General features: G+C 49.5%; 1 protein-coding gene across 9 annotated transcripts; it reads right to left on the reverse strand.

Moving 5' to 3' along the window:
* Window positions 1–825: 825 nt before the first annotated feature.
* On the reverse strand, window positions 826–12,218 carry PAGE4 (PAGE family member 4). Of its 9 annotated transcripts, none has more exons than XM_087426468.1 (5): window positions 12,198–12,218; window positions 5,076–5,161; window positions 4,489–4,594; window positions 2,896–3,025; window positions 826–1,565 (listed from the first exon to the last, which is right to left on the reverse strand). In XM_087426468.1, the coding sequence occupies exons 2-4, from the start codon at window positions 5,151–5,153 to the stop codon at window positions 2,910–2,912; spliced, it is 300 nt and encodes a 99-aa protein (XP_087282594.1). In that variant the 5' UTR covers window positions 5,154–5,161; window positions 12,198–12,218; the 3' UTR covers window positions 826–1,565; window positions 2,896–2,909. The 9 variants fall into 9 exon arrangements, with proteins under 9 accessions (XP_087282594.1, XP_087282592.1, XP_087282589.1 ...); XM_087426466.1 differs by lacking the exon at window positions 12,198–12,218 and adding an exon at window positions 10,184–10,245; XM_087426463.1 differs by lacking the exon at window positions 12,198–12,218 and adding an exon at window positions 7,754–7,806.
* Between the last annotated feature and the right edge of the window lie 285 nt (window positions 12,219–12,503).

Below are 12,503 nucleotides of genomic sequence, written 5' to 3' on the forward strand. Positions count from 1 at the left end.
TGAAAGTTAAGAAATACACTTAAAAGTAATCCGTAGTTCAAAGAAATCAGAAAATATTTTCAGTTGAATAACAAAAATACTATATATCAAAACTTGTGAAATGAAGCTAAAGCCCTGTATAGAATGTTATAATTTAAAAGTATATAAGGAAAAGGCTGAAAATTAACTAAACATCTATCTCAAGCAGTTAGAAAAAGAACAGAAAATTACAGAGAAAGTAGAAAAAAAAGAAATAATGGTGAGAGAGGAAATTAACGAAATATAAAACAAAAATAGAATAGGATAAGCATAGCCAAAAGTTGGTTTATTTTAAAAAGACTAATAAAATTGGTAAACCTCTGGTGAGACTGATTAAAAATGCAAGAGAGAACGCACAAATTATCAGTACTAAGAATGAAAACGACAGTATCACTACAGATCCTGCAGACAGATACTATGGACAACTTTGTGCAATGAAAATTCAGATAACATGGCCAAAGTCCTATAAAAATAAAACTTACCCAAACTGGCTGAAGAATAGAAGGTATTGAATCATTAATTTAAAATTTTCCTAAAAAGAGAACTCCAAGCTTCAAAGGCTTCACTGACAAATTTTATCAAACATTTAAGAAATAATAACAATGTTATATGAACTCTACCAGAAAACAGAAAAAGAGGATATATATCTCAACTCATTTTATGAAGCCAGAATAACCTTGATATCAAAGCTCAAGATAGTACATAAATTATGGGCCAATCTCACTCATGAACAAAGATGCAAAACTCCTAAATAGAACATTAGGAAAAGAAATCCAATAATACATAGAAAGGACGATATATCATGCCTTAAATTGGGTTTATTTTAGGAATGCCACATTAACAGATTAAAGGAGAAACATCATAAGATCACCTCAATAGATACAGAACAAGTGTTTGATAAAATTCAACAAATATTCATGGTAAGTATTCTGAGCAAACTAGGAATAAAAAGGTGAGCAAACTAAGAATAAAAAGGTCAGCAAACTAGGAATAAAAAGGAAATTTCTTAATCTAATAGAAGAGATCTAATAAAAAACCTATTCTATTGAAATGTTCAAAGTTTTCCCTTTGAGATAAGGAAGGTGACAAGGATGTCTAGTATCATCACTTCTATTTAACATTGTACTAAAAGTATCTGGCCAGTGTCATAAGGTAAGGACAAGAAATAAACAGCAGAAAGACTCCAAAGGAAGAAACAAACTGTCATTATTTGCATATGGTACCTATTGTGTATGTAGAAAATCCAAAAGGATGTAGAGATAAACTATTAGAATAAGTTTAGTGAAGTTGCCAGACACAAAATCATTATACGAAAATAAACAGCACTTCTATAGACCAGGTCTAAACAGAATAGGACGAGTTTTTTAAGATACTATTTACAATAGTATCAATCTCCAAGGAATAGATTTATCAAAACACGTGCATGACCTCTTCTGAGAAAACTGTAAAACTTTATTGAGAGAATTTAACAAGCCAAATTATCAATATAACTAACAGCATGTGTGGCTTCAGCTTGTCTTCTTTTTAACTTGTTACTTGTCCACCATCTAAAACATAAACATAACAGTTGGGTACATCACTTAGCAGAACTTTATTTAGACGATATAAAGGTTCACCAAGAACACTACAGTTTTGTTTTTATAAGAAGAAACTAAAACCAGAACTCTAACCCTAACTTCCACGCTAATGTACGTTTTCAGGCATATGAACACTAATTTTTTAAATGTATCACTCTTTTTTCATGGTAAGACGAAACATAGATTTCTCAAGCCCAGAACATATTAAATCCCATGAGCCTATTTAAAGATAATTTTGGGGTCAGCCCCATGACCTAGTGGTTAAGTTCGGCGCACTCTGCTTCAGCGGCCCAGGTTCAGTTCCTGGGTATGGACCTACACCACTCCATGGCAGCCATGCTGTGGTGGCAACCTACATACAAAATAGAGGAAGACTAGCACAGATGTTAGCCCAGGGCAAATCTTCCTCAGGAAAAAAAAGATAATTTTAAGTAGAGTGCAAAAACTGCCAGTGATTTCAGTTAAAATCAACCAAGCAAAAACTTCAAGAAGTAAAACAAGCAAGCAAACCAAACCCAGTGTTATTCAAATGCATTGCCTTGAAACAGTCTTCTAATGATATATATTAGCTAAAATAATGTCATACTTGGAACTGTTTAACTAAAGAGAGGGCAAAGAACAGCATCCCAGTTGTTTTGTCTCTTTTTTAACAAAAAAATATTTCAATGATCTAGGTCAACCTTTACATATGGTCTATTTATAGTAGGGAGGCCACCTGTTCCATTTGCACCTGCTGTCCTGCTGTAAGCAGTCACAACACTCCCTTTAACTCTTGTCAGGAGTATCCTGCTTTGAAAAAGTCACTAGTTTTAAGCCACTACCATCACAGATACATTAAAATGTGAGGGAAAATACTATTTCTCAGCCTGGCTTACAATTTTAAAAAACCCAACAAACCAACCTAGGAAAGCCAAAACATAGAGATCTATATGATTTTTTGATGTCTAAAAGATAAAGTGATTTTTGAGAAACAGTTCTGACAATTAAAAAAAATCTATACTATTGTGTTGTTTAGATATCCAGTTATACTGAAGTACGTTAAATAATTTATATACTTTAAAAAGTATTTCATCACTTACTTTGGGTTTTAAAGGACTTCTACTCCAAAGTAATAATACTTTCATGTTTTACAATTCAACAACATGACTCTGACTTAATTTTCTCCCTGACACTGTCTTTGAATCAAGCATTTGGTGTCTGAACTACCTTTCAAATAATCTTTGTGCAATCTGTTACAAAAGTGTAATAATATTGTAGAAAAGAGCAACTCCATGACTTGCACTCATAATGGATAACATACTTGTTTCTGGAATTTTAGCAGGTACTAGGATTAGGTGGAGTCTTCCCTTTCTCATCAAGGCCATCTCCATCCTTGCCCTCAGGCTTTTCCACGTCCAATACCTGGCTATCATCTTCCACTTCAAGTTCTTCTATAAATAAAGAGTTATTAATGTAAGCAGTAAACCACAAATTAATGTTATTAAACATAGCTCTGAAATTTAATATTTAATAAATGTGATGCATAACAATGCAATGAGCATTAGATTTTTCTGCTAGAAAATGGAGAAGTTGTGTTTCTCATGTATTACCTCCTCTATGAAGTTTCTTTTTCTAAACTGTTTAAGACAACTTAGCTGTCACCTTTGTAACCTATACACATTTCTATTATTGCACTTCTCATTACATCAGCTATTTGTTTATATGAATTTGACAAGATTGTGAGTTCAAGACAGAAATTATTCTCTCATTTATATTTATATCCTCAGCATCTAGCACATTACCTGCCACCAAGCAGGCCCCAATAAATGACTGAAAAAAGCCTTAAGATAGTAAGATGAGACAAACCCAAACTGAAGAACATTTTAAGAAACAGCTGGTTTGGACTCCAAAAAATGTGAATCATGAAAGACAAACAAAGACTGAGGAACACTTCCAGGTTAAAGGAGTCCAAAGAGAAATGACAACTAAATGCAATGGGTGGTCTTGGATTGGATCCTGGATCATGAAAAAATAATGCTACAAAGGGTATTAATAGGCCAACTAACAAAACTAGATATTACTAAGTCAACTGTCTAAATTTTAGATTATTATTATTTTCTCATTGTCAAATTTCCTGAATTTGATCATTGTACCAGGATTATGTAAGAGAATATCCTTGTTTTTAGGAGATACATACTGAATTAGAGAGTAAAGAGCTATATTTGAAATTTACTCTCAAATGGTTTAGCAATAATAATGTGTGTACTAATACCTAAAGAGAGGGTGATATGTGGCAAAATGTTAGCAACTGGTGAATCAAGGTAAAGAGGATACATGAGTACACTGTACTTTCTTATAACTTTTCTGTAAGTTTTAAATCTTTTAAGTAAAAAGTTTAAAAAAAAGAATGTGACAACTAAATTATGGTTCAGAAAAACAAAAATATTGAAGACTTTAAGAGCAACTAGGAAAAGATTTCATACTTCTGTTTCTCTATATTATGAAATTTAAAAAAAATTATAATCTAAGTGCTAACCAAAATATATCTAGATTTACTTAAACTTCTGATGCAATGACTTAAGAAGCCCAGAAAACAACATTCCAAGAAGACCAAGTTTAACCAGTGAAATAGTGTACAATTTTGTCTAAATTTAATGTTGTTTCTTTTGATTTGCTAATATGGAGCCTTGGCAAGAATGGCTTTTTCCAAGCATGCCAAATAATTTAAAATACGGAATGGGTAAAACGCTAAAAGAGGAAAAACATCACAGAGAGGGACTGCATTTAGCTGCAAACTATACCTTTCCCTTACCAAATAGATTTCCAGCCAATTTTGAGGGAACCCTTCATTTATCCTTGTTACTAGTATAACATTATAAATGATATACAAAATGTCCCTCCATCCCCCCTTCACCTTGAACCGCAGATGCTTCTTCTACTCTCTCTTGTCCAGGTTCAATATCCGGATTCTCAGCTGGTGGTTTCTTTTGTTGAGATTTTTTGCCACCTGGTTGCTGGGCCTTGGGGGAGGGGAAGTGCAAATAAAAAGTGTTGTTACTAACACTATGACAATAGAAGGCTCATATATACGTACTATTGGAGGTAACTAACCACAAATCTGAAGCAGTTTGTCCTATACTCTTCTCTGTAACTACTTTTAAACTTATTCTTTTTATATAGAAAATCCTCTAAGAAAGAACACATCAGCAAGGACCAATAATTCTGGAAACCATTTTAACCTTTTCTGGGCTGTGTGTTGTTAAATAAGCACAACAGGGAAGCCACAGGGGTGATTTCCAGGCTCTTATCCATATACATATCCAGCCAAGCCCAGAATATAGGTCTCTTTGCTCAATGTCTCTTTCATGGGATTCATTTTTCACCCATTTTCAGCAAGGATATCCTTGATACAACAGATCTATATTAGTTCAACAACTTTTCTGATTTTTTTTTCAGAAAAATTAATTTCCAATAATAGAAGTCAGATGTTAAAGCACTCACAACCACAGGTTCAACCGGATTGGAAGACTCACGAACACTTCGCCTTCCTCTGGATCTTGATCTCACTCGAGCACTCATATTTCAACCTGAAAGCAGAAAAGTGTGACCTGGTGAATGTAATAAAAAGGAATAATTATTCTGGACTACTTCCACAGCGAGCTACTGATTGTAAAAAAACAAACAAACAAAAAAACTCTTTTTTTACATTTGGTGAGACTGTCTTGAATTAATAACTGCCTGTTTTCCAATCACAGCAAATGAGGCTGTCTGCAAACCCCTTTCTCTCAGAGCCAATTCGGGGAGAAGGAATCTTCAACTACTTGATAAAAAACGTATGATTTCCTACAGAGATTTAGTTTCACAATCTCCAGTATGAAGAGATTTCTAATATACAGCCACATCCAGCTCTGAGGACTCCCAATTCTGTGCTCTGTCGGCAGTTCCTGGTACTCCCAGCACGCAGATACCTCCAATAACGCCCCGAAGACTCTCCCCATCTTCCTCTGATGCTCTCCCCTTCATGGCCCACCATCCGGTCTCATCCTGGCCCCGCCACAACAACAAGGGTCATGGTGGCTACGCCACCTGTGAGGAGGAGGACGACCTCGAGAATGTTCAGCCTCAGAGGCCAGAAACCACGCCGCACTGACCCACTGAAGCACGCTGGCTCCCTCCTCACACTCACTCACAGTTACACAAGTGGAAGAAGTGATCTACGGACCTACGCGACTCAGTCGCAGCAAACATGAAAGAACCCAGACGGTAAATGCTACCCAAGAAGCTCAGCGCCTGAAAGTCTAGGCACCCTGACGCTGATGGCCAACAGGAAAAGTGCCTGGCACTGGGCATGCGCATTACATCCCATGTGTGCCTTGGCGGGCTGGATTCACCATCCCCTCACCAGAGCCCCACTGAAGACGCTCGAGTCTGTCCTCTGTTGGCAGTTTCTTGTAGCCCAAGGATCCAGATACCTCCAATAACACCCCCAAGATTCACGCCATCTTCCTCAGAATCCCTCCCCTCCTCGCTTGGCTGACGCCAGGAGGACAAGGGTCACGGCGGCTGCAACACCTGTGAGGACTAAGACCTCGTGGACTCTCCTCAGGGGCCACAGGTCACATCGCTACGACCCATCTGAACACTGCTGGCTCCCTCCTCACACTCACAGTTACACTACTGGAAGCAACGATCTACGATCCTACCGACTCAGGCTCAGCCAACAACAAAGAACTCAGACGATATAACACGCTACGGGCAGCTCGGCGCCTGGAACGTTATGCAACCCCGACACCAATGGCCGACGGGAAGGCGCGTGACACTGGGCATGCGCAGCGCATCCCGCGTGTGCCTGGCGGGCGGATTCCCCGCCCCTCACCCGGGCCCCAGTGAGGACCCTTGACTCTGTCCTCTGTCTCAGTTCCTTGTGCCCCAGGGAGACAGATACCTCCAATAACACCCCCATGACTCGCCCCGTCTTCCTCAGAGCCCCTCACCTCGCAGCACACCCTCCACCCTCGTTCTGGGCCCACCACAACGACAAGGGTCGTGGCGGCAGCGATGCCTGTGTGGATTAGGGGTCCAAGGACCCTGCACCTCGGGGGCCGCAGATCGTGCCACCACGACCCTCCAAAGCCTGCTGGCTCCCATCTCACACTCACAGTTAGACTCTTGGAAGGACTGATCGACGGACCTACCAGCTCAGTCTCAGCCAACAAAAAAGAAGCCAGACGATTTAACACACGACGCGCAGCTTGGTGCCCGGAACGTTATGCACCCCCAATGCTGATAGCCGACGGGAAGGCGCGTGGCACCGGGCATGCGCACTGCATCCCGCGTGCGCCTGGCGGGCTGATTCCCCGCCCCCCACCGGGGCCCCACTGAGGACTCTTGACTCTGTCCTCTGTCTCAGTTCCTTGTGCGCCAGGGACCCAGATACCTCCAATAACACGCCCAAGACTCGCCCCGTCTTCCTCAGAGCCCCTGACCTCGTAGCCCACCCTCCTCCCTCGTTCTGGGCCCACCACAACGACAAGGGTCGTGGCGGCAGTGACGCCTGTGTAGACTAGGAGTCCAAGGACCCTGCACCTTGGGGACCGCAGATCGTGCCACCACGACCCTACAAAGCCTGCTGGCTCCCATCTCACACTCACAGTTAGACTCGTGGAAGGACTGATCCACGGACCTACCAGCTCAGTCTCAGCCAACAAGAAAGAAGCCAGACGATTTAACACGCGACGCGCAGCTTGGCGCCCGGAACGTTATGCACCCCCAATGCTGATAGCCGACCGGAAGGCGCGTGGCACCGGGCATGCGCACTGCATCCCGCGTGCGCCTGGCGGGCGAATTCCCCGCCCCCCACCGGGGCCCCACTGAGGACTCTTGACTCTGTCCTCTGTCTCAGTTCCTTGTGCGCCAGGGACCCAGATACCTCCAATAACACCCCCAAGACTCGCCCCGTCTTCCTCAGAGCCCCTCACCTCGTAGCCCACCCTCCTCCCTCGTTCTGGGCCCACCACAACGACAAGGGTCGTGGCGGCAGCGACGCCTGTGTGGACTAGGAGTCAAGGACCCTGCACCTCGGGGCCCACAGATCGTGCCACCACGACCCTCCAAAGCCCGCTGGCTCCCTCCTCACACTCACAGTTAGACTCTTTGGAAGGACTGATCCACGGACCTACCAGCTCACTCTCAGCCAACAAGAAAGAACCCAGACGATTTAACACGGGACGAGTACAGCTCGGCGCCCGGAACGTTATGCACCCCCAATGCTGATAGCCGACGGGAAGTCGCCTGGCACCGGGCATGCGCACTGCATCCCACGTGCGCCTGGCGGGCGGATTCCCCGCCCCCCACCGGGGCCCCACTGAGGACCTTCGACTCTGTCCTCTGCCTCAGTTCCTTGTGCGCCAGGGACCCAGATACCTCCAATAACACCCCCATGACTCGCCCCGTCTTCCTCAGAGCCCCTCACCTCGTAGCCCACCCTCCTCCCTCGTTCTGGGCCCACCACAACGACAAGGGTCGTGGCGGCAGTGACGCCTGTGTAGACTAGGAGTCCAAGGACCCCGCACCTCGGGGGCCACAGATCGTGCCAACACGACCCTCCAAAGCCCGCTGGCTCCCTCCTCACACCCACAGTTAGACTCGTGGAAGGACTGATCCACGGACCTACCAGCTCAGTCTCAGCCAACAAGAACCAACCCAGACGATTTAACACGCGACGCGCAGCTCGGCGCCCGGAACGTTATGCACGCCCAATGCTGATGGCCAACGGGAAGGCGCGTGGCACCGGGCATGCGCGTCGCATCCCACCTGTGCCTGCCGGGCTGGATTCCCCGACCCCCCACCGGGGCCCACTGAGAACTCTCGACTCTGTCATCTGTCGGCAGTTCCTTGTGCCCCAGGGACCCAGATACCTCCAATAACACCCCCATGACTCGCCCCGTCTTCCTCAGAGCCCCTCACCTCGTAGCCCACCCTCCTCCCTCGTTCTGGGCCCACCACAACGACAAGGGTCGTGGCGGCAGCGAAGCCTGTGTGGATTAGGGGTCCAAGGACCCTGCACCTCGGGGGCCGCAGATCGTGCCACCACGACCCTCCAAAGCCCGCTGGCTCCCATCTCACACTCACAGTTAGACTCTTGGAAGGAGTGATCGACGGACCTACCAGCTCAGTCTCAGCCAACAAGAAAGAAGCCAGACGATTTAACACGCGACGCGCAGCTTGGCGCCCGGAACGTTATGCACCCCCAATGCTGATAGCCGACCTGAAGGCGCGTGGCACCGGGCATGCGCACTGCATCCCGCGTGCGCCTGGCGGGCGGATTCCCCGCCCCCCACCGGGGCCCCACTGAGGACTCTTGACTCTGTCCTCTGCCTCAGTTCCTTGTGCGCCAGGGACCCAGATACCTCCAATAACACCCCCAAGACTCGCCCCGTCTTCCTCAGAGCCCCTCACCTCGTAGCCCACCCTCCTCCCTCGTTCTGGGCCCACCACAACGACAAGGGTCGTGGCGGCAGCGACGCCTGTGTGGACTAGGAGTCAAGGACCCTGCACCTCGGGGGCCACAGATCGTGCCACCACGACCCTCCAAAGCCCGCTGGCTCCCTCCTCACACTCACAGTTAGACTCTTTGGAAGGACTGATCCACGGACCTACCAGCTCACTCTCAGCCAACAAGAAAGAACCCAGACGATTTAACACGCGACGAGTACAGCTCGGCGCCCGGAACGTTATGCACCCCCAATGCTGATAGCCGACGGGAAGTCGCCTGGCACCGGGCATGCGCACTGCATCCCGCGTGCGCCTGGCGGGCGGATTCCCCGCCCCCCACCGGGGCCCCACTGAGGACCTTCGACTCTGTCCTCTGCCTCAGTTCCTTGTGTGCCAGGGACCCAGATACCTCCAATAACACCCCCAAGACTCGCCCCGTCTTCCTCAGAGCCCCTGACCTCGTAGCCCACCCTCCTCCCTCGTTCTGGGCCCACCACAACGACAAGGGTCGTGGCGGCAGTGACGCCTGTGTAGACTAGGAGTCCAAGGACCCCGCACCTCGGAGGCCACAGATCGTGCCAACACGACCCTCCAAAGCCCGCTGGCTCCCTCCTCACACCCACAGTTAGACTCGTGGAAGGACTGATCCACGGACCTACCAGCTCAGTCTCAGCCAACAAGAAAGAACCCAGACGATTTAACACGCGACGCGCAGCTCGGCGCCCGGAACGTTATGCACCCCCAATGCTGATGGCCAACGGGAAGGCGCGTGGCACCGGGCATGCGCGTCGCATCCCACCTGTGCCTGTCGGGCTGGATTCCCCGACCCCCCACCGGGGCCCCACTGAGAACTCTCGACTCTGTCATCTGTCGGCAGTTCCTTGTGCCCCAGGGACCCAGATACCTCCAATAACACCCCCATGACTCGCCCTGTCTTCCTCAGAGCCCCTCACCTCGTAGCCCACCCTCCTCCCTCGTTCTGGGCCCACCATAACAAGGGTCGTGGCGGCAGCGACGCCTGTGTGGACTAGGATTCCAAGGACCCTGCACCTCGGGGGCCGCAGATCGTGCCACCACGACCCTCCAAAGCCCGCTGGCTCCCTCCTCACACTCACAGTTAGACTCTTGGAAGGGCGGATGTACAGATCTACCAGCTCAGTCTCAGCCAACAAGAAACAACCCAGACGATTTAACATGCGACGCGCACAGCTCGGCGCCCGGAACGTTATGCACCCCCAATGCTGATAGCCGACAGGAAGGCGCCTGGCACCGGGCATGCGCACTACATCCCGCGTGCGGCTGATGGGCGGATTCCCCGCCCACCACCGCGGCCCCACTGAGGACTCTTGACTCTGTTCTCTGCCGGAAATTCCTTATGCCCCAAGACCCATATACCTCCAATAACACCCCCAAGACTCACCCCAGCTTCCTCAGAGCCCCTCACCTCGCAGCCCACCCTCCTCCCTTGTCCTGGCCCCCCCACAACAAGGCTGTTGGCGGCTGAGACGCCTGTGAAAACGACTAGGACCTCGTGGCCCCCTCCTCCGGGGCCACAGGTCACATGGCTACCAGCCCTCAGAACCCTGCTGGCTGCCTCCTCACACTTTTAGTTACACTACTGGAAGCAAAGATCTATGATCCTACCGACTGAGTCTCAGCCAACAAGAAAGTGCCCAGAGATTTAACACGCGACGCGCAGCTCGGCGCCCGGAACGTTATGCACCCCAGACGCTGATGGTCGATGGGAAGGCGCGTGGCACTGGGCATGCGTGTCGCATCCCACGTGAGCTTGGCGGGCTGGCTTCCCCGGCCCCCCACCGGGGCCCCACTGAGGACCTTCGACTCTGTCCTCTGTCGGCAGTTCCTTGTGCCCCAGGGACCCAGATACCTCCAATAGCACCCCAAGACTCGCCCCGTCTTCCACAGAGCCCCTCAGCTCGCGCCCCACCCTCCTCCCTTGTCCAGGACCCACCACAATGACAAGGGTCATGGTGGCAGCGACGCCTGTGGACTAGGAGTCCAAGGACCCTGCACCTCGGGGGCCACAGATCGTGCCACCAGGACCCTCCAAAACCCACTGGCTCCCACCTCACACTCACAGTTAGACTCTTGGAAGGACTGATCGACGGACCTACCAGCTCAGTCTCAGGCAACAAGAAAGAACCCAGACGATTTAAGACGCTAAGTGCACAGCTCGGCGCCCGGAACGTTATGCACCCCCAATGCTGATGGCCAACGGGAAGGCGCGTGGCACTGGGCATGCGCGTTGCATCCCGCGGGCGCCCGGCGGGCTTATTCCCGCCCCCGCACCGGGGCCCCACTGAGGACTCTGGAGTCTGTCCTCTGTCGGAAGTTCCTTGTGCCCCAAGACCAAGATACCTCCAATAACGCCCCAAAGACTCGCCCCATCTTCCTCAGACCCCCTCCCCTCTGCAGCCCACTGTCCTCTCTTGTCCTAGCCCCACCAGAACAAGGGTCATCGCGGCTACTACATCTGTGAGATGGACAACGACCTCGAGGACCTTCCTCCTCAGAGGCTAGAAACCATGCCGCCTCGACCCCCTGAAGTGCGCTGGCTCCGTCCTCACACTCACTCCTGGGTAGACTCCCAGGAGGACTGATCCACGCACCTACCGACGAAGTCTCAGCCAACAAAAACAAACCCAGATGATTTAAGTCGCGACCCCCACGACTCGGCGCCTGGAACGTTATGCACCCCCGACGCTGATGGCCGACAGGAAGGCTCGTGGCACTGGGCATGCACGTCGCATCCCATGTACACCTGGTGGGCTGGATTCCCCGCCCAGCCACTGGGGCCCCACTGAGGACTCTCGAGTCTGTCCTCTGTCGGCAGTTCCTGTTGCCCCAAGACCCAGATACCTCCAATAACACCCCCAAGACTCACCCCGTCTTCCTCAGAACCCCTCACCTTGCAGCCCACCCTCCTCCCTTGTCCTGGCCCTACCACAACAACAAGAGTCGTGGCGGCAGCGATGCCTGGGATGACTAGGAGTCAAGGACCCTCCACCTCGGGGGCCACAGATAGTGCCACCACGACCCTCCAAAGCCCGCTGGCTCCCTCCTCACACCCACAGTTAGACTCCTGGAAGGACTGATTGACGGACCTACCAGCTCAGTCTCAGCCAACAAGAACGAACCCAGACGATTTAACACGCGACGCCCACAGCTCGGCGCCCGGAACGTTATGCACCCCCAACGCTGCTGGCCGACGGGAAGGCGTGTGGCACTGGGCATGCGCACTGCATCCCGCATGCGCCTGGTGGGCTGGATTCCCTGCCCCCCCACCGGGGCCCCGCTGAGGACTCTCGAGTCTGTCGCCTGTCGGCAGTTTCTTGTGCCCCAAGACCCATATACCTCCAATAACACCAGCAAGACTCACCCTATCTTCACTGAAGCCCCTCCCCTTGCCGCCCA

The sequence above is a fragment of the Ceratotherium simum genome, chromosome X (assembly GCF_057802395.1).
Source record: "Ceratotherium simum simum isolate JZ-2026a chromosome X, ASM5780239v1, whole genome shotgun sequence".
NCBI lineage: Eukaryota > Metazoa > Chordata > Mammalia > Perissodactyla > Rhinocerotidae > Ceratotherium > Ceratotherium simum.